This window comes from Daucus carota, chromosome 1 (genome assembly GCF_001625215.2).
Source record: "Daucus carota subsp. sativus chromosome 1, DH1 v3.0, whole genome shotgun sequence".
Taxonomy (NCBI): Eukaryota; Viridiplantae; Streptophyta; class Magnoliopsida; order Apiales; family Apiaceae; genus Daucus; species Daucus carota.
Window position 1 is genome coordinate 4,929,648 of NC_030381.2, and position 22,609 is coordinate 4,952,256.

The 22,609-nt window shown below is 32.2% G+C and overlaps 2 protein-coding genes across 2 annotated transcripts; one reads left to right on the forward strand and one right to left on the reverse strand.

Annotated features, from left to right (window-relative positions):
• The first annotated feature begins 52 nt into the window (after positions 1–52).
• LOC108215876 (phenylalanine--tRNA ligase, chloroplastic/mitochondrial) lies at positions 53–9,205 on the forward strand. The gene is made up of 10 exons (XM_017388519.2): positions 53–297; positions 634–824; positions 2,386–2,592; positions 2,677–2,794; positions 2,925–3,001; positions 3,807–3,986; positions 4,165–4,209; positions 4,458–4,562; positions 8,638–8,751; positions 8,875–9,205. Exons 1-10 carry the CDS (start codon positions 108–110, stop codon positions 8,923–8,925), a joined length of 1,278 nt encoding a protein of 425 aa, XP_017244008.1. The 5' UTR covers positions 53–107; the 3' UTR covers positions 8,926–9,205.
• Positions 9,206–17,898: 8,693 nt separating this feature from the next.
• On the reverse strand, positions 17,899–21,887 carry LOC108197374 (protein RGF1 INDUCIBLE TRANSCRIPTION FACTOR 1). The gene is made up of 5 exons (XM_017364975.2): positions 21,622–21,887; positions 21,328–21,538; positions 20,694–20,768; positions 19,996–20,142; positions 17,899–18,412 (listed from the first exon to the last, which is right to left on the reverse strand). The coding sequence occupies exons 2-5, from the start codon at positions 21,517–21,519 to the stop codon at positions 18,155–18,157; spliced, it is 672 nt and encodes a 223-aa protein (XP_017220464.1). The 5' UTR covers positions 21,520–21,538; positions 21,622–21,887; the 3' UTR covers positions 17,899–18,154.
• Positions 21,888–22,609: the final 722 nt, after the last annotated feature.

The following is a 22,609-nucleotide window of genomic DNA, read 5'->3' on the forward strand; positions in this document are numbered from 1 at the left end:
TATTTAGTAAAATAAAAATAAAAATAACTAAGATGGAAATAAGAACCGAATTAGCCCATATATCCAAACAAGCCTGAGTGAAGTGTATGTGAGCTAAAACAAAAACAATGTCAATCTTCTTGTCAAACCCAAGTTTGCTGAGAAATGGGTTCAGAAGCCTCATGTTTTTAACCCCATCTGTATCTATTTCCTACTCTACTTGCTCAGTGCTCTCTTCTGATGATTCTCACCGGAAAAAATGGAGGCAGCCGGTTGTTTCAGCTCTCGAGCTTGGGGGAGTTAAGATTGCTAAAGAGGGTATTTTTATTGCAACCCATGTCCTTAATTTTGTTGTTTCACTGCAAAGTTTGAATCGTTTTGGTTTATATTGTATTGGGTGTGTGTTAAAATTTTGTATTGTGTGATAGGATGCTTAAAGTTGTTATTTTTGTTAATTTTCTGGGATTGTTTTGACGCCAAAGTTTGATAGTGTAGTTTTCTCTTTGTGCAAATGTTAGATTGATTTTAGCACACAGGGTTTAGACCTCCGATGAATATCTGCATTTTATGAATAGTAGTTTAGCTTTTTGAATTGATATATTACACTTTAGAATTTTGTGTTCTGGTTTGATTTGTTTTGGTTTTGGTATGTAGATGTGGTTAGAGAAGATCCTACAAACAATGTTCCTGACTCGATTTTTACGAAACTTGGAATGCAACTTCACAGAAGGCCTACGCATCCTTTAGGGATATTGAAAAATGCAATTTTTGACTATTTTGATACCAATTATCCGAACAAGTTTGACAAGTTTGATGATCTCTGTCCAATTGTTTCGGCTAAAGAGGTAACAGGGTATTACCTTTTATCTTGCTTACTACTATCATATAACTTCCATTGTTGGAGGGATTTGGTAACAATAATTTCAGAATCGTCTAGAGTATCCAAGAAATCACTTGAGAATGATGAAGTAAAAGTTACAAAAGTATAGAGAGGAAGTCCAAAAAATTGAAGAGGAGTTTTGCTTATATGAATCTTCTAATGATTGAATAGAATGTTTGCCCCCTAGGTTGACACCTCCTATTTATAAACAAAGGAGTGGACAATCACAACCAGTCATTATCTGTACTATTTACGTCTCTCAGCACTAGCTACTTGTATCCACTTAGGGCAGGTGCTATGTGAATAATGAACTGTGACACCGCCAATTTGTATCCCTGACTGCCACCAATTGGTATTCCTTGGGCAATGACCCCACAGGGACAATCTGTCAGTATTGGTGAGGGATAAAGATGCTCATGTGAATGCACAATTGACAGATAGGTTGAGGACTTATGAACAGTGCAGTCCTCAGATTTTCCTGGACTGATTGCGTGCTTATTGGTCAATGGTCACCGATCTTAAATAGTTCTTCATTTGAGATTTTGACCAAGTTTGCGTAATTTTCAGGGCAAGCTGCCAGGTAGTGAGTTACAATATCCGGCTTACAAGAACTTTCTACTGGCCATTTCTAAATTTCAGTAAAAGAAAATAAAAAAGAACAAAGATGCAAGTCTTTCCTTGTCCAAAAAGGTGTGAGTCCCTATATGCAGACTTGGTGGCATTGCAGATGGTACACAAAATCAGAGCACTCCAGAAAGTAGTTTCCACATAACAAGATTCCCTTTTTTTTTTCCAAGTAATATTATACAGCGCAATAGGATCCCCCTTTGCATGTCACAGTTGTTTCCACGTTATAAGATTGCTTTTCTACTAGTGGCTGCATGTCAAGAGATTAGAAGTGGTTAATATTTGACTGAAAATTCCTATTGTTTATGCACTTCAACCATTTACACATGAATACTATGACTTGTAATCGAGTAGGCTAGATGAAGTGGTCGTAGCTAGCTAGTTTGATTTAACTGAAAACGGTGGCAGCCATTAGGAATTATTACAACCCAACAGTTACCATCAGAATTAAACAGACAAAAACATTGAGAGTTGTAGTGGAACGGGAGCCTATACCTTAGGTACATGATTATAGACCCATAATATGTTAACAATGTTTAGGTCCTTAGATTTGCTTTTTTTATCATTCAGTCTGCAAAATACAAATCACTATTATTGTTCAGCTTGCCTTGCGATACTTCTAATTTAGTACAAATGTAGATAAGGGGAACGGATGAACAACGGCGTAACTATGTTTTAATGTGCAAGGACTAAGGAGAAATTATCAATACTAAATCTAAATCCCTATTAGGCTATTAATGATTTGTGACAACACCTCTTGAGCATACAATATAAATTCAGATACATTGTTTATGTTTGTCTTGCACATTTTTTATCAGCAGAAGGTAGAAAGTGCACCGAACAAATTTTGATAAAAATAATTTTAAGATGCATTCTAATTGTAACTTTATATTCTGCAGAACTTTGATGATGTCTTAGTACCCGCAGATCATGTTAGCAGGAGTTATAATGATACATACTATGTGGACTCTGAAACTGTTTTAAGGTGCCACACAAGTGCACATCAGGCTGAGTTATTGAGGAAGGGTCATACTCATTTTCTTGTTATTGGAGATGTATACCGCAGAGATTCCATCGATGCAACTCATTATCCTGTATTCCATCAGGTACTGTTTTACTAATTTGAAGAAACAATCATTTAAGCCGAAACCTTCTAGTATCTAAAATAGTTTTAAACTTAAACAATGTAGATGGAAGGGGTTAGAGTTTTTAGTCCAGATGATTGGGAGGCATCTGGAATGGATGCTACATCATATGCAGCTGGAGATCTCAAGACATGTCTCGAGGGTTTGGCAAGCCACTTATTTGGTAAGCTCTTGTGTCGTCGTTGAAGTTTGTTTAGGAAGATGGTCAGCATAAATCTAATTTATAGTGTGTATATTAGCAATATGATTTTGACTGAATTTCCCTACTGACATGAAATCTCTCATCACTTCAGGCGCTGTAGAAATGCGTTGGGTTGACACCTATTTTCCTTTCACCAATCCATCATTCGAACTTGAGATATATTTTCAGGTACTTATGCTTGATTACATTATAATTTGTGTTCTTTTAGAAACTAGCTTAAGATTTTGAACAAATGTGACAAAAAGGAGGGAAACAATACATACCAAAATATATATAATAAAAAGATCTTCAACATTAACAACATTCTTCTGTTCTTCATATTGTAAAACCTTTTAATAAGCTTTATTGACAATGCTTCGAAAAACGTCTCTTTCGGTATGTCGCCGAACTATCATGCAACTAAACATCTCCCATTTTCTGGCAAAGAAGACCTTTAACAAGTTCCTTGGCTGAAACTCCAATCTTAATTGTTTTAGTTGCAACCTTGACAGGGCCAATGCGAGCTTCACTGACATAAAACCAAGATAATTCTCTGTTTTTCAACCATTTTTCATTCAAGACCAGTAATTTCCCCTAAATTTTTGAAGCCATCATATTTTCTTACATCAGCAATATAGTTACCACATTGATCTTCTAGTGCCTAGAGTCAAACATGATCAGATTCAAAGAATATAGTTAGCAAGCTGAATCAACTTTCATTTGATTAAAGCCGAGAAGGAATGATGTTGATTAAGACAAGCTATGCAGTGACTTTGGGCATGGCCAGATCCCATAGTGTGACAAGGGGCAGAAGGGATTCTCAGTTGAGAAGCATTCATCCAAACAATATTAAGAAAATTTAGTTGTGTCAGTTTCATCTTCCTCCCTCAAGCCCAGCTCCTGTAAAGAGCAGTGAAACAGGACTGCCATGAAATTCACTTGGAAATAAATATGGTTTTTGTATCAATTTCCTGACTCATTAATAATTTATTAGGACAAGTGGCTGGAGGTTCTTGGATGTGGGGTGACAGAGCAGGAGATACTAAAAAGAAGTGGTAAAACCAATAACGTTGCTTGGGCTTTTGGACTTGGATTGGAACGTTTGGCCATGGTTCTGTTTGACATACCTGACATTCGACTATTCTGGTCAGATGATGAGCGATTTACTTCTCAAGTAATTCTCATGAACTTTAACAGCATTGATCATTATTTTTGTTGTTGATGCTTCCAGTCATGGCTAGAATAAACAATCCAGTTTTAATGGCATTCCAAAAAAAGAGGAAGTAAACTTCCTCCAGCATTAGATAACTAACACCACTAAAAGTTGCAAGTTCCTTTTCTCATGAATGCAGTTCTTGAAAGGTGAACTTGGGACAAAGTTCAAGCCATATTCAAAGGTATGATGTTCTTTTTATCTGGTAAAAGCTATGTAAACTCCTAATTTATCAGTTGTTGCCGTGTTGAAGATGAAATATGCCCAGATTGTGTTGGCAGATGTGTATGTTGCCCAAATGCTTAGAAATATTGGAGATAGTACATTAATATAATTTTGATTTTTGTTCCCAGTTTTAAAAATTCAGCTGCTTGCAAAATTTAATACATTATTAGAACTCGGAATTTGACAGAAGTCCACTTCTTTTTGCAGTATCCTCCATGTTTCAAAGATATGAGTTTCTGGTTAAGTGATTCATTTACCGAAAATAATCTTTGTGAAATAGTTAGAGGTGTGGCTGGGGATCTTGTCGAGGAGGTGAGTTTTTCTTTGTCTATGCAATCAGTATTAAACTCTTTAACCCAAACATTCCATATTTTTGGGAAAAAAGATATTAAGTTGTCAATTTTACTAGTACTCTCTACAAGATGAATATGCTCATATATTTTAAAAAGGACATTAGTGGAAAGTAGAAATTATATTCGCTTGGTATGTGTTGCAATCAAAAGTTGTCAGTAGTATGTTAGGTACTTTACATTATTTGAGTCAAACATAATTAATGCTATTAAAGATGTGAAATGAAGAATATGTTGACGTTGAATATTCAGAGGATTTGCTGGAGTGAATCGTGCATTACTGCATTGTGCCTGTTACAAATCTGAAAGAGGATTTGTTGGGAGAGTATAAATGGAAAAAGGTTGGAGATTTTGAGAGGCATGAATTAGATATCAATGTGGTGATCTTTAGAATATCACCAAGTTGTGTGTAGGGGAGAGTAGGTGACAGGGTTGTAATATTAGTTTGTATTTACTTTATGTTATTTTTTAGGAATAGTTCTAGTGTAGTATATTATAAAGTTTAATATTATAGGCTCATGTTCCACATAGAACCATTAGGCATAGAACCTTTAGAACAATTAGCTTATTTCTAGTATTAGGGGTAATTTGTTAAATCTGAATCAAATTTCTGGATGAGTAAAAAATCTGAAGGAGTAAAATTTCTGAACTAATATGTTTTTTTGTCATTTGTTAAATCTGAATCAAATTTCTAGATGAGTGAAAATTATGAATAAAATTTTATGACGAATAAAATTTTTGTATAAATAAATAATATAACCAAAATATTTCACAATATGTAAAAAAATACTATAAACTATATTTATAAGAAAATATTATAGATTATAAAATTTAAAATACATAAAACTAATATGAACATTTAACAAAAAAATACAAAATTTATAATTCAAATTAAGACTTGTCCTATGTTAACTTTATGCATAATCATAAAAATAAAATTAAACAAGAGATAAATAAACTAAAAAGGGTAAAAATATTATAATTATAGTTATATCAGGAGTTATGCATAGTAGAGTGAAGGCACGGACAATTTCTGGACCACAAAGACTCGATAATGTGAGATGAGTCGTCCAGCCGTAAGAATACTCACAAATAAATGATCTTAATGATAGATATATGCATCGTCCAACTATTTAGCTTCGTTCAGGGGTTAACATATGACCCCTTAGTTAGGATTCTGCAGCAGAATTATACATGAAAAAAAGATCTTATTTATGTATTATATTTTGAAATTACTTTTGAATACACACAATGATGCAAAAAAACATGTATTTAGATCTAGATCCTGAAAATCTATTTAAAATTTAGGGTTCTGTAGCAGAACCTCAGTGGTTCTATGGTTCTATTTTAAGTGGTTCTCTCTTGAGCGTGATCCTAATATTATATATATATATATATATATATTGTTAGCAATGTTGTTTTTCGCACAAAATCACGCAAGCGGACGTGGTCACAAATAATATAGAATCAAATTAAATTCATTCCCACAGAGACTGGCGTATCAAGAATTATGCACTTATGCAACAATGTATGATTATTATTCACTGCTAAGACAAGTATCAAATTGATGGGTTGATATTTAACTTAACTAATTAAAAGCAAATTACCAATACTAAGAATTTATAAACTAAGTGATTAACTCGAATTACTTATGAGAATTTTAAAACATGGGTTCCTAACTTCATTAACTACTTCATTCAGAGCTATGCCTTTATTCGTTATATGTGATGGTTGATAACTAATCAGATAACACGAAACTGATACACGTTATCTTTCGATATACGTGTGCCCTACTACTCCACATCCACAATCAAGATAGAGCAGACACCAATTATGGTTAGACCCTATATGTCCATAAGATTTGAAAACATAACGGTTGACGAACAAGTTATCTATCGAGATTACATAGGGCGGTGTAAGATGGTTAAAATCACACCACAAATCATGTATGTCACACACATAAACCTATGCTCGCATGGCAAGTTCTAAATCCCTATATGACTATATCCACTTTCGCATTCAATAGAGATTAACAAACAACCTAGATGTTAGCTACGCATCCAAGATGAATAAGCACAACCATACGACGGAATCAATTATTCATCACACAAATAGTTAAGGCAAATCAACTACTGAAATCCATAGATAAATCCGTTGGAATCCCATGACAACGATTAGTTCATAATCGAACAACTCGTCATCATGGGTTCGAATGTAAACATGATAGGAATATGTCTAAAACAATATAAAAGAACGAGATCAAGGTTTAGAAAACAAATCCGAAACAAGCATCCAAAGTATCGCCTAACTAGAAGAATAATATGAACTAGGTCTTCTCCTTGTAGCCGTCTCGTGCTCTCCAAATTGTTATTCCCCTCAAAACCCTCGTAATCATATTATATATATATATATATATATATATATATATATATATATATATATATATCTGTGTGTGTGTGTGTGTGCGGGCTCTTTCAAGTGTATTAAAATATGTACGAAAGTATTACAAGCCCAATTAGAAAACCCACAAAATATTAAATCCCGTCATACCTCAAGGCCTTGAGATTCGAGGTCAAGCCCTTGAAGTTCGCCCCTGAGCATCTTCTGTTCGAGTCAAGGCCTTGAGACTTCACATCAAGGCCTTGAGACTTCACATCAAGGCCTTGAGATTTCACCTTGAATCTTCTGTTTCAGTCAAGGCCTTGAGACTTCACATCAAGGCCTTGAGACTCTTCTGTTTGAGTCAAGGCCTTGAGATTTCACATCGAGGCCTTGAGATCCTGCTCTGCTTCTTTTGCACACCTTCGCACTCTATTTTCTGAACTCCAACCACCATATAAGCCTAGAAAAGTCCATCCTCCCTCCATCTAGGTGCTCTACACACATCAACACAAAAACACATCAAACATACCAAATACTTAAGGCCAAATCATCAATTTAAGTCAAAACGAAGGCTTCCAAGTAGATATAAAATCCACTTATCATAAGAATAAGAAAAGGATTTGTTTCCTTCCTTTATGAGGAAGATTTTTACTTGGTGGTTATGTTTAGGTATTGATGTAATATATCATTGTAAGAGGACTTTTGATTGATATTAAAATCGATAATTGTTCTCTCTTGTTATGGATTGCGTTTCATGCAAATTACTCTTTTCTGCATTTGAGAAATCATAAGGGTAGTGGTTCTTCTACGGTTGGATCACCTTAGGGCATCGGTTTTTGCGATCAATCCACAATCATCTATGCTTTTCCTTATTTTACTTTAATTGTTGTCCTTATTCAAATTCCTTATTTTTATTTTTGTCCTGCATCAAAAGCATACATAACGTGGATTCACCGCACGAAACCCACGCCCTAAGTTGATCCAACTAGAGAAGAACAACCCCTAGGATTTCTTAACCGCATAAAAGAATAATTTGCATGGATTGCAACCTATAACAAGAGATAACAATTCTCAATTTTAATATCAATCAAAAGTCCTCTTACAGGTTCTTAACACAAAAGTAGCTGGTACCAGTCCTTTGCTTTGTTGATGCTCTTGTTGTGGTGGCGGAACCAGGATAGTAATGGTCCTCGGGCTAAGATATTTGGCGATCAGTCGTACTGACTAAAATTCGATATATAAATTGTTCACACCAACTTCTCGAGGTCAGCATGGGTTTGAGCCTCTCTAGCCCCTCTGCTGGTTCCTCCATTGTGTGCTTGCCTTTAATGTAATTTTTACAAGCTCTCCCTGAAAGTAACAAAGAGAAATATGTTCTACTAACATGCCAATGCCAAACAGTTATGAACTTAATTGGTAATAGCAGAAGTTCAGAAGCAGAACAATACGGTTCACTTTGTAAATAACGTTGATTTCTTCTAGTTATCTATACTTCACTCTCGTGTCGTTGAAAATATTGGATTCTCGATAGTGCGATAAACTATATGATATGTAAACCCTATAGCAAATCATAGTTTTCTGCAAAATAGGGCTACATGTAGAAGTTTTTGAGGTTCTTTTCATTTAATTTTGACATATATCAACTTTTCTATCAGGTTCGATTGATCGATAACTTCACCAACAAGAAGGGAATGACTAGTCACTGCTATAGGATAGCATATCGCTCCATGGAGCGTTCTCTAACAGATGATGAAATTAATGAACTACAGGTAAGTTTTTATGAGTAATATAGCATGCCTAATATACAATATATGCACATGACTTTGTGACATAGAGTTTTAATCCCAAAACTATTGGCCTTATGTTGGTAAGTGTAATGATCCTGATTGCAGTGGAATGTACGAGATCAAGTGCAGAGCAAGCTGAATGTTGTTTTAAGATAAAAGTACTGGGTGAATTCAAGACTCATTTAAGTCGCATCAATTAAGTGTATTTTCTTCCCCATTTCTGCTTCTTACAGGTATTAATTTTTATGTAACCTTTTTAAATATTTTATACAAGGAGAAAGCTAAATTCCTTTCCGAATTTTTTTGGTGTTTAGCTCTTCCCTTGTGTGTTTTTTGTTGGCCTGTATATTAACAATAAATAATTATCACTCCGGTGGTTTAAATTTCCATGAACTATTGAGCTTCAATGCAGCATGTAATCCAATTTGACTGTCAACTATAATATGCCATGGTGACCTATTTGCATACAGATGATATTTCATCAATATGATTGAATTTGAATAAACGTAGATTGTGTTTGGGAACGTGTATTTTATTTCAAATGATATGATTTGAGGTGTTATTTCGAATTTTCAGTTTTATATTATTATTTGAATATCCCGGATTTCAAATGAAATTCAAATCCAATTTTTTGCATGTTATTTGATCAAATCCAAGATTTCAAATGAAATCCAAGTTCCCAAACAATCGTTCCTCCATTAATTTAAAGTATTCTGGGGCTCTTAACATTATCCTTCAGTTTCTTTTTCTAGCTCCTCTCTGTGGTAAAGGTCAAACTGCTCAGAATGTAGAGTCAGCTCAGTCATGTCTATTTTGTACCCTGCATCAAGTAGGTATAGCTAAAAGTGTTAATAGGCCCTTTATACCCTAGTAGCTAAGTTAGTAGGAGCTCAGCATAGCTGTATGCTAAAATGATGGTACATGGTTCAGGAAAAAAGAGGGATTATCACTTGTCAGGTAGAGGATAAAGGGTTCAAGTATGTCCATCCTTCAAAACTTATCAATCCCTTCAAATTTCTAGTAATGTTAATTAGAACAGTGTAAAGTTACAACTATCTTCAATCAAAATATCACTCCCTCTTTTAAAATAATTGACCTTTAACTTTTTTACACGCACTTTTAATAATCTTGACCGTATAATTAAAAATTTTAATTTTTAGAAAAAATTAAAAAAATATTAATTTTAACTGTCAACATCTTTGTAAAGAGTGTACATTAGGAAGGTAATCAAATCAAGTTTATATCTTTCTACAATATCATTCCGTGCATTCTAGGATTTTTCACTACTAATGTTTTCTTTTTTCTTGCTGGACGTATACTACTATGTTGAGGCCAGTTGCATTAAAGAAAAGATAAAGAAGTGCTACTATATAAGAAATAGAATGTGAAGACTCAAGAAACAGTCTCAACTTTTTCTACTCTAAAAGCTTAGTTAAAATACTCCCTCCGTCCCCGTGGTTGTTTACGTTCACTGTTTGCACGCATTTTGAGGCTCGTATAAAGTATAGTTGTATAATTTTTTTCTAAAATTTTCTTTTTTTGAACAAAAGTTTAAATATCAAATTTTTATTCAGAGAAAAAAAATTTAAAAAATATATTTACAGAACTATACTTTAAATGAGTGTGGAAAAACATGCCGGGACAGAGGGAGTAGCAAAGATCTCTCAAATCTCTCTCTCAGAGGGCAGTGTACCAATAAAGATATCACCAGAGGTGTTACACAGTTAAAGAAAGAAGAGAACAGAAATTACAGTAAATTAACAATAAGATAATTGAAAAATAGTGATAAAGCCTGAACAACACAGTAGGTATAAACAGGGCTAAAGGGAAAGGACAGAAGAAGTGGTAGTGTAGCAGTGGTCAACATGATTTGTGACAATGATAGGCTCTGGAATTTCTGATGCATCCATACAAGACTACACAGAGTGACAAAGATTTGTCCATCTGCTCAGAGACAGGGGCAAATAGGGGGAGGGGGGCATGCACCAAGGAAATTGAACGGAAGGGCAATCATTCAAAGATAATCAATCAAAAGTGTTAGTACAGTGCATAAGCAGCATGAGTATTAACCGGTATTCCCTCCGTCCCGCTGAGTTGTATACGGTTTGAGATGGAGGGCTCTACACATATATCCGTTCATTATCCACCACCAAAAGATTCCTAATAAAAATTCTCTTTAACCCAAAACCCATCTAGTCATGGACAACATTCAGAGTGTGCCACTTTTTTGGCACAACTAAAACTGTAATCCATTTGAATTGGTCTGTCAATTTTTACCTTGACAATTATTCCGGGGATGTTGCGGTGAAGATGCCAAGCAGGGGAGACTTATTGTATTGAGTTTATAAGATGATTGTCACTAAAGATGCACCTATACAGCTAATCAGCTCTCTTATGAAACCTCTATTGCAGTAATCTCATCAGAAATCCTAAACAAAATCTTCCAGAAGTTGAGGACATTTCACCGTATTTTTCTTCTACCTTTTCCGTTCAAACTTCTCATGAAGAAACCAAAATTAAATTGATACTCCATGTTCTTTATGTTACTTTTTGATACGCTTTTTGAGACTTCTATAAAGTATATTTTCATAATATGCTTCTAAAACTTCCCTGAATAAAAGTCTGATGTTTAATTTTTATTTAAAAAAATAATTAAAAAATGTTATGAAACTATATTTTATAGAAGCCGTATTTAATATTTAACATAAACAACCTGATAAGACGAAGGGAGTATGATATATATGTGGGAAAAATTTTATGCGATCACTATTTCACCGGATTATCCGTAATCATAGAGATCATGACAAACTGAACATGTTTTGTATAATAATATATTCTGTATAATAATATATTTTGTAATAATTTGATTGCAATTTCTGCGAAATAATATAAAGCAATCTGTTATTGAACAATAGAATTCCCTATGCACATACATATGAACCTTGAAAAGCTGATGAAGCCCCATAATATTCTCCTGCAAATATATCTCATGCACTCCATCATTGTACTACCTTTCATTCTTTTGCTTACCGACAGTAGATTTCATATCCCCCGTATATATTAAATCAAGATATTCTAATTTTAAGAAATAAAACATTTAATTTTGCATTCTAGCATATATATTTGTAATCACATTTTATGGAGAACAATCTTAGAGTCTAGTAGACATTATCGCAAAAAATGTATGTATCAATCTCATTATTCATCAAATATATAATTACCAAATTAAAAAATAAAGATCCATTCATCATTCTTCCTCGAAAAAAAGTTGAAAATTAATCATAATATATAAATCTCAAATTATGTGGAAAAAAAAAGTCAAAACGACACTTAACGACACTTAATTTTGGACAGAAGAAGTATGTTTTTGCATTGAAAATTGAAATGGACATTCATTTTTCGTTAATTGTGTAATTTTTTGAAAGCGTACATCTAATTTGAAATGGAGGGAGAAATTATTTTATTTAAAGCTTCTGTGTTTCTGGTGAGCATCAAGTTGCCTACTTGCCTCGACATAATAACCACCAGTTCCCCAGCACTGGACACCGGCCTCAACGCTTCATTATGCATTACTATTAAATGTTCCCTTTGTTCCACCTCTGTTGCATGTATCTTGCGTGGCACTAGCTGACACTGCCGCGTAGCAGGGCCTGCCTAGGTTGCTGCATGCATATGAGCATATCTCTTGCTCCCTCGGTCCTCTTAAAAGAACAAAAATTATAATTTTTCATATGACTTTTTTCAGTATTTAACATTTTAAATATACTTATAAAATATAATTTTATAATTTATTTATTTTTTTCTGAACAAAAAATCAAATATTATTATTTGATTTAAAAACTCACAAAAATAAATTATAAAATTATAATGATAACATCATCAAGAAAACGTTCCGCATCCCTCTCCGTCAACCTAACATCTTCTCATATATATAAAAAAAAGATGTTATTCATGAGGCTCGAACTCGGGATCTCTCCAATACAAATACATCACTCAAACCACTTGAACTACACAAACAATTAGTTTATTATTCAAAAGCATTAATCACATACTTTAAAACTTTTGTATTTATATTCGTCTCAATATCTTATTTATTTGAGATGAGTTATTATTTCAGTTAAGTCTCATATATTGTTTACATGATAGATTAATATCTATAAATTAATTATTTACATAAATAAATTTAAAATTAAAAAAAATATGAATAATCAGGTTCGTGCCATGATTCGGATTTCAAAAAATAGATATAATTCGTATTCGAATTCAAATCTAACTTAATAGTTTAAACGAGCACCGATACAATATTATAGAAATTTTAAGTCATGAATGTGAGAAATAAGTACAAAAACTGAGGTTTAAGCGAGCATCTTTGAAAGGAAAAATTGATGGGCTTTCAACATGGGCTATGTCATATTAATTTCTTTTATTATAAAAGGCAATTTACAAAGAGATTACAATATTTTGGAGAACACGAAATAAGGTGACTGAAAGAATATTCCTATGTAGAATATTTTTTTATTTTAAACTTATGAATTCAGAATTTGATATGTAACTAAATCTTTTTTAAAAAAAATTATAGATATAAGGATAGTGACAATACATCAAATTTGGTGTCGGAAAATATATTTAAATGATATAATTTTGATGATATATGTATTTGAAATACTATAACTTGTGATATGAAGGTGAATTTAAGGAAATTTTATATTGTTAATCAAAAGTCAACCACATAATAATAAAACGCGTTTACGAGAACTACTAAAAAGATTTGAGTTATAAATTTTACTTTGTTAAATAAAATAACACAGAGAAATAAGTTATATATATTAAAGTCTTAAAACTATAATTTTTAATATGCCATCATCCAATATATAACATACCAGTTAAATAAAATGATTCAAACTACAGTTAAATTAATCATTTACAAATTAAACTAATAAAATATAATTAATTCTGAACCGGATAATCTGATGCAATACGGTGAAACTAATATCTGGTTAAACGGGACTAGAACAAGAATAGTTTTTTCATGATTCAAAATATCGAATATATAACTTGATCTTTAACAATTGAACATGATATGCCACATTGATCACTCCTAATAAATACGAGTATCAAGATATTAAAAATGTGAGTTTGCACAAAGCTAAAAAAGTAACTACACGACTAATTGAACTAAATATTTTATGGTTTTATGAACTTCATGATGCCTAACTCATATCTACTCTCTTTTTGCTATTTGAAATTCCATAAAATCATTTGTTTGAGATCTGTTTTATAACGAATACATGAAAAATCATTAAAAGTCTTAATAGACAAGCTCAAAAAACTAATTATAGAAAATTAAAATTTTATAACGAGATAATGTTATAACATACTGTATCAAAGTAATATTCATCAAATATTTTTAAATTAACAATAAAAATATAATACATTGAAGTACTATATAATTGATATGAAAAAAAAAGGATAAGACACATCAAAGGTGTCAGAAATTTTTGGGGGGCAATTATATGGTTAGTAGTTCAATTGATACTTTTATAATAAAATAAGGTACGTGTCTTTTTACGTACAACACATGTTTCAATTTTTATTTATACAAAATGTGTGCAACATATGCTAAAAAGAATGTGTTGATGATCTGCTCCATCATGTATCACTTTAATAATTATGCAAACGTACGCTCAAAAAAGAAGAAATAAATGTAGGGCAACGCGGACCACACATCTTCATTTAATCATGATTTAGGATATCGTAATTCACATATCAAAAACAGGTTTTTATCAAAATCATGGTATATTAGTTGAAATAATTTAATAATTTCAACAATAAATTACAGATTCTTTTAATGAGGTATAATATATTTAAATTTTAAAATTTCAGTATTAATTTCGAATATAATTTTGAACATTGATAATATGATGATGGTCTCTATATCCTAACGAATTTGAATATAGAAATATCAGTTCAAATGTAGTTTTTGATCTATAATTTTTTTTAAAAATATACTCCCTTCGTCCTATTTTAGGTGACCTTATTTGACTTTCACGGAGATTAAGAAAAAGATAGTAAAAAAGAGGAAATTTAGTTGGAAAGTGGGTAAAGTGGTGGAATATATCAAAATTTAATAATAGATTTGAGATAGTGATGGTAAGTAGTGAGTGTAATAGTGTTTATTTAATATAAAAGAGTATAAAATAGAGAAGTAGTGTGTGTAATAGTGATAAGTAGTGTTTAAAAATAGTAAGTATAGTAAGTTCATTATTTTAGAGATGTCTCAAAAAAGAATAAGGGTCATATAAAATGGAATGGAGGGAATAGTACTTATTATTACTATTAATGCTATTAGCTTGCATATATTACATTTTTCATGTTTACATATTTTGTCAAAAAGTAAAACGTAATAGTTACGCTCGAAACAATATGATGACACACGGATATTATTTAAAACATAATACAAACTCAAGGTCCGTACAAGAACAATATAATGACATATGAATATTATTTAAAATACAGCAAAAACTAGAGCCCCGTGCCTCGCACGGGCTTTTATGCTAGTTAATAATAATAATAAACCAAAGCTAAGTAAGAAATATACGAGGCAAAAAGCTTGGGATTAGTTAAACTGAATAAAGTACCATTCACATGGTCTCTAGCCCACATATCATGTGCCTTCTCTGATTCCAATCAAATCAGCAAAAATATTTAACACTCTCCAGCAGCTCGACCCTTGGGACTCCAATTTAAATCGCTTGAAGATAGACCCACCTCATCGTCCCAAATTATTTTTGAATTATAATCTTTATAATATGTTAAGATGCTTCGATGGCATAGTTTAATATATTAATTTTTTTGAAAATTCTGTTATAAACAAAAATTTAGTTATTCGATTTTTATTCAAGTAAAAAAGTTCAAAAATAGCTTTCAATTAAACGGTCAATACTCCTTAAAATACGTATAAAAATTAAAATGGCCCATTAGTATGGTACATTAAGTACCACTTTTCGTAATTCGTTTCAACTTGGATAATTTTGTCTTACGAGGGACAACAAAGCATACAATGTGAAGATGAAACGAGGATGAGTCACTTCAAGAAGCATCATACAGCCAGGCATGATGGTATATTTCCTTTTTCATTTCAACTGGCCTATTAATGTCTTCACGTCGGCGACAAGAAGTTCATATTTAAAACTTATCTAGAGAGCACGGCAGTAGGTAAGCTATTCGAATTTGTGCCATTCATTATTTTTTTTTATTACATGTGTCCCCTTTTACATGTTAATTTTAATTTCGAGAAGTCATGTTAACTAATTTTTAATTAAATATTATTAATTATTTATTCATTTTTTTAAACTCTAAAATTTGAAAACAAAATTTTAATATACATTTTTTAATAATATAATTATTATTTTTTAATTATATAATACATGTAAATTTCAGTCAAAATATAGCTAGTTTGACAGGTTAAAAGTCAAAATGGACATATAAAAAAAGACGGAGGAAGTAGTTTTCAAGGTTGGTACTGTCTCATATACTCCTTCTATTTTGAGATATGATCGTTTGACTTTTTTGCACATACTTTCGAGTCCTTTGACCGCATAGTTAAAATTATTGTTTAATTTTTTTTCCTGAATTATAATATTAATCATATATTTTTATTCAGAAAAATAAAATTTTAAAAATTATCATTTTAACTATGCAGTCAAAAGATTTAGAAATGTGTGTTAGAAAGTAAAACGACTTATATTTGAAAGGAGGGAGCAAACATTAATCATATTTTGAAAAAAAATAAAAACAAATATTTTGAAGCAAAACAGATTTTCTGAAGAAGCAAAAAGTACGAGTTTCTGCGTATAGTTTTAGGTATTTTAGTGATATATAGACCCTAGAAGCTGCTTCTGGCTTCTGCCTTGACGAAATAGAAGCACTTTAAGAAACTGAGAATTCCAGCTTCTCTCCCACAGCTTCAGCTTCTTTTCCAAACATTTTATTAACTTATTTACTTCTCACTTCTGCTCCACTTCTCTAGTTTAAGTAAGAAGTCACTCCTTTTAAACTTGCCCAAACGGCCCCATAATTAACTCTGTACTCGCCTATATATAAATAATTAATAATTTTTTGTATATGTTTTACTTATTAATTAATTTAATATATTATGCACGGGATTCCAACATTAAATTTTTATCATCATTTTAGTGAAATATAGAAATTCAATTTATCAATTCTAATAAATTTAAATTATTTATAATAAATAATCCAACGATCACAATTCATTTTAGTCTTTCAAAAAATCTCATTTCAAAAGGCCTCATAATGAAATTTTTTGACTACTTATATTTAAGAATTTGGGTTCCACCCACTTAACAATCTCCCTTCAATATACAAAATACTCATTAACTTCACATTAATACTCCCTCCGTCCCAAAATAGTTGTTACATTCAATTTTGTGCCGGTCAAATTGACTAAAGTTTGACTGAAATATATTAATATTTTATTAAGTGATAAAATAAAAAAAATATGTCACCGAAAATAACTTTTAATCTACTTTAAAATGTAATTTTCAGTTTTTTAAAATAATGAGTGATTGACTTATAATCTTTGGTCAAAACTTAGTCAATTTGACTAACAAAAACAGAAATGTGACAACTATTTTGGGAGCTAGTATGATATAACCTCCTCTCAAGTCCATTTTACAAAAAAGTTTTGTTTCAAATACATGTCCACTTCAACTTTAATGTAAATTTATAATTTCAAAATCAACTCTTTTCTGCTCCCTCCGTTTCAATTTACATGTCCACTTTTAAGAAAAATTTTTGTTTCAAATTACTTGTCCACTTCAACTTCCGATGCAAAATCATATTTCCAAAGTCAATTCTACTCCACATATCTCTTATTTATATTTCCTAGATCAATCTCACTCCACATATTTTGATCATTTAATGCAATTAATTTATAAACAACCACTTTTCTTAAACTGTGTGATTTTCTCTTATTTATATTTCCTAGATCAATCTCACTCCACATATTTTGATCATTTAATGCAATTAATTTATAAACAACCACTTTTCTTAATGTGGACATCTAATTTGAAACAGAGGAAGTAATTTTATTTTCAAAACCAACTCACTACCAACAGCTAAAATTCTGCTTGTTCCATTACCATAATCTAGTACAGATGTTGAAATATTTCTTTTCAATTGTAAGCCTAAATGTGGCCTCGCTGAATAAAAGCAACTTGCCAAAATATTACATGCAGAAAGAAGTATCAACTATTCGAGCAATGCAAAAGACAACATACATAGCGATAATCAGCAAGAAAAAACGATGATAAGTTTACGCAAACTAGAGGTGCACAAGTTCTCATCATAGTTTAAGTATACTTCTCTAAGCCAAGGGAGATCTCTGAGGAGCTCCCTTTCTCCTGTTGTGGAAAGACAGCATCATCTGTTGCGGATACTCTGAACTGCCCCTGTCATGACCATTGCACGATGAGCCTTCGAACTCATGTGATGGATTTTCGAGGTTGCTGGGGCTACTGTGGTCCATTTCGAGCCCTTGGAATTGAGAGAAGTGGAACTCAGATTCATCAAACCCATATGTGATGCTAGAAACATCATCACCTTGATTAACCATGTTTTGAACCTGTAAAACAGCATTTCAGCAGTAAGGAATGCTTAGTGCTTTTCGTTATAAACTTATAATGTTGTGTTTGGTTGGGGAGAATGGAATGGAATGACTAAAGATATTTAAAATTAATTGAGATAGGAAGAAAGTTTTGAAAAAATTTCGAGGGAGTGCAAAATTGCTAAGATGAGAACTGAGAAAAAATTGAGAATATGAGAGAATGGAGCATTCCATCTCAAATTGAAAGTGTGATATTTAGCACATGATGTAAGGAATGAAATAGAGGAAAGAATGAAATTTCTTAACAATTGTCCATAAGATAGTTCATTTTTCATTCTATTCCTTCCGGAATCATTCACCCCAACCAAACACAACATAAGGCTTTGTCACTCGGATGGAATGGAATGAGGGGAGAATGGAATGAAAAATATATAGAAGTTTTAAGGAGAAAGAAGAAAGTATGAGATAATAGTGACAAAATATGAATGTATTTAAATTTCTTGTGATTGTAAAGAAACATGATGTCGAAATGGAATGAGCATTCCTTCCAAAACAAGTGGGTTAAAACTATAGTTAAAATAGCAGGAATTGAATGATTGAAGGAATGAAAATTATATACATTTTTTTTGATCAACACCATTGTTGAGTACAAAATTCATTACATTCTCCCTCCATTCCATTCACCTCAAATAAACACAACCTAAAAATTTAATTATGGAACAAATTCTCTTACCATGTAAAGCATTATGTTTAAATCATAAATATAAAATCTATATAAATCCCGTGACATTTTACTAAAATTCTGCACAAAATCAAAATCATATATAATCAATTAAAATTCATACATTAGAAACAATCATTAAAATTTGAGTTGAATACACACCCTAAATGTCAAATTAGAAAATGTGAGAAATATGTGGAAACGAGTCAATGGTGAAAATAACAATGAGAAGATAAAAGTTTTAATATGATCACGGTATTGAAAGAGGCGTGTGAAAAGTCAAATCATCAAATACTAGAAATAATATAATATATGGCGCTTAACAAGTTAATATATTGAATATCGTGACAACCCCAACACTTTTCTTTATATTTGCTCCCTATTTATATTTTATTATTATTTAAGTGAAAAGTTGGAGAAAAGGAAATATAATGGGGAAAACATTATATTCAATAATAGTAAGTTAAGAGCACATATATGCTCTTCAAAATAGAGAAGAGAGAAAAAGTCATTAAGAGTACATTAGAGCACTAATTTTTCAAATCTTCTTTATATTTGAAGTTATGAGCTTTTTTGAATAGTCCAAAAATGCTCTAACAATCAACTTCTATGACTTACCAAACATTGTAACTAAAATTATCCAAACACTAAAGTAACTTATAGGTCACATGAGCCAAAACATTTTAATAATTTACAAATCATAATCTACTTGTCACTTTTATTGAATTTTAAAATGCTGATTATATATGTTTAACTACACGGCCAAAGCCCCGAAGATGTGTGGCTGTGTGCCAACAACTAACAATGAACCAAGAGTCTCATAGATAAATTACAGCCAGACAAGTGCATGCATGTAAAAAAAGGAGAAGAGTCCAGCTACCTTGCATGAGAGAGAACACAAATGAAACGGCTCCTGAAGAAATCTTTCACAGGTGAAGCAAGTATTATTGCCAGACCCTTTGTAAGAAGACTTGGATTGTGCCCTTGGCTTCAAGAATATTACTTTCGCTTTGTTTATGGTGTATGGCTGCCACAAATCCAAATTATGTGCTATCAAGATCACAATATAACCTTTTATCAATTCTATAACTCAGTCAACTTCACATTTCATCAAAATGTTACTACTGTCATTCTTTTACATGTCATTTTCTCATTTCAAAAATACATTTTAGAAGAGAAAGTAAGTGAAAGCAAATGAACTTTCACTTTCATCCCATTTCTAGAGTGAAAGTTTTGGAGTGAAACTATGTTATAATTGCATTCATTTTCACTTGTTTTCCCCCTTTTAAAAAATTCAGGAGCAGAAATAGGAGCGAAAGTTATATAACTTTACTTCTTCTTCACTTGCTTTCCTCCCTGTTTATATCTCGAGAGCAGAGCGTTAGTAATGCTAGAGGCAAGAGGTTCCGAAATTAATCTATTGCTGACCTGATATCAGCACTTTAGATTCTGGCCTATTACCATCATCTGATGCACATTAATGTTCAACCGTACTTTCTCCAGAAGTAATTATTAATAATAATTTTAACTATGCGGTCAAAGCACTTAAAAAATATACAGTGAAACAACTTCTACTACCTGGATATGGGAACAATCAATCAGCTTCTCCAGGTCCTCCAGTCGAATGACATCCTGGTAAACATATCTCCTCACCTAGAAATCAAACCAAAGTTTTTTAAAAAAAAAGAGCCAATCCCAAGACCATTAAAAACATATCTTGCCTTGTAAATTGTTATTGGTGACTATCCAAATACATCTGCAAGTTAGGTGAACAGTTGGGCCATAAACCAAAAAATGAAAACAAAACAAGCCTAAAAAAGAAGAAATTCATGGGTCAAACTTGCACTTTCCTGAAAGCAACAATTGAGAAAGCTTTTGCAGGAGAGAAATTTAGTTAAAGTAAGGATATCTGCCATTATGGGAATGCAAACAAATCCCAAAAGTAGCAGATCATATGTCCAAAACACTTCCTTATAGAGTATCAATGACAAATTGACAATTGACATCTACTCTAAGATAATTGAGGCCTGTTGATTTCTTGATTGTCATGATTCAACTCCAAAGAAGATTATAATTCAAACCAGAATCTCATAAAATTTGAGAATTTATGCTGATATGAATCCTGAAATCTTTACTCAAAAAACACAGACCCAGACTGATGTAGGACAATTAACAGATACTATTTCATATGAATCATGAAGGTATCGAGTACCTGAAGAACAGGATGAGAGTGATGATGAGGAAGACAATGAGGGCAGAGACTTTGACAGCAGATCAAGCACAAGATGTTCTTTTCATTCTTTCTGGTAGTTTGATGAAGCTCACAAGCATCAAAGAATGTTTCAGACAATAAGCCTTCTAGCCATGCAGGTTTTGCCATAACTCCTGATGATTCTTTCACCATTTTCACTCACAATTCTGTTCTGTATAATTTATAGGAGTGCTTTAATATACTTGTACTCTACTATTTGATGTGTATATATAGTATAGAGAACATAAACCCTACCTGCAGGTACACTCTTGGCCTGCTTATATACCGAAAGTTTCAAAATGTTGTTATTTACAGAACACTCAGGTACTGAAAAAACCAAGGACTTAGCTTAATATATAGCACTGTTTGATACTGAGGAGTCATCTACTCATCTTGAAAATTTACGGTAAACCTCGATAAATGAGATATTTGAAACCAGAAAAATTTATTTTAACATTTATGGAGGTTAAAAATACATTGTCTCTCTTATGTTGGGAAGAGAAGAACATCTTGGAAAAATATCCTTGGGACCAGAGAAATTTATTCACTTATGGAATTGAGATTATAAATTTATGGAGATTACAAAAATGTTGTTTTTGTTATGTTGGAAAGGGAAGAAAAGTATTTAATGTTCTGACCCAAGTTTAACTTTTTACACGTATTTTAAGGTGTACATGTCTCAAGAATATTTTCAATCTTCCCTTTTAGAATCAAAATTTAGTATTAGTAAAGTTTTAGATTATTCATTTATGAAGGTTAAAAAATACACCGTCAAGTTATACTAAAATCGGGGAAAAAATATTCATATACGGAGATTATTCAGATATCGGGGCAGCTCGAGGTCGGAGTGTTGGACTGTACAAAGGTATACCAATATTTTGAGGGGTGTGTGCAGACAAAAAGAGGGTCGGGAGGTACTGATAAGGACTGGGGTGTAGTGGGTTGGGTGTGGTGCAGTGCAGTGCTGGGAAATGTAATGGCAAGAGTACTCCAGCCCACCAATGTGTACTATTTTTAGCTTCTGGCAGTAACTACAAATCACCTCAGGGCTCAGGCTCAGGTCAAGAAAATAAATACATAAAGAACATCAAGTATTTACATATTGAGCAAGCTCATTAAAAACTTATCAAGAGCCTCCGGGGGAAGGTACAAAACAGTGTCGTTATCATTTATAATGGCTTGTCTGGTGCGATACTACAGCTGCCGCAGCTTGCATAGGTGCTCGGAATGGCCAGCAAATGAT

Bases quoted from the DNA above. Each gene is read 5' to 3' on its own strand.
- LOC108215876 (XM_017388519.2), top strand. From the start codon at position 108: ATGTCAATCTTCTTGTCAAACCCAAGTTTGCTGAGAAATGGGTTCAGA. The intron at 298-633 runs GTATTTTTATTG...TTTGGTATGTAG, and splicing joins AGTTAAGATTGCTAAAGAGG to ATGTGGTTAGAGAAGATCCT. The intron at 8,752-8,874 runs GTAAGTTTTTAT...TCCTGATTGCAG, and splicing joins ATGAAATTAATGAACTACAG to TGGAATGTACGAGATCAAGT.
- LOC108197374 (XM_017364975.2), bottom strand. From the start codon at position 21,519: ATGGTGAAAGAATCATCAGGAGTTATGGCAAAACCTGCATGGCTAGAA. The intron at 20,769-21,327 runs GTACTCGATACC...TTTGATTTCTAG, and splicing joins ACTCTCATCCTGTTCTTCAG to GTGAGGAGATATGTTTACCA. The intron at 18,413-19,995 runs GTAGCTGGACTC...GCTGTTTTACAG, and splicing joins TGTGTTCTCTCTCATGCAAG to GTTCAAAACATGGTTAATCA.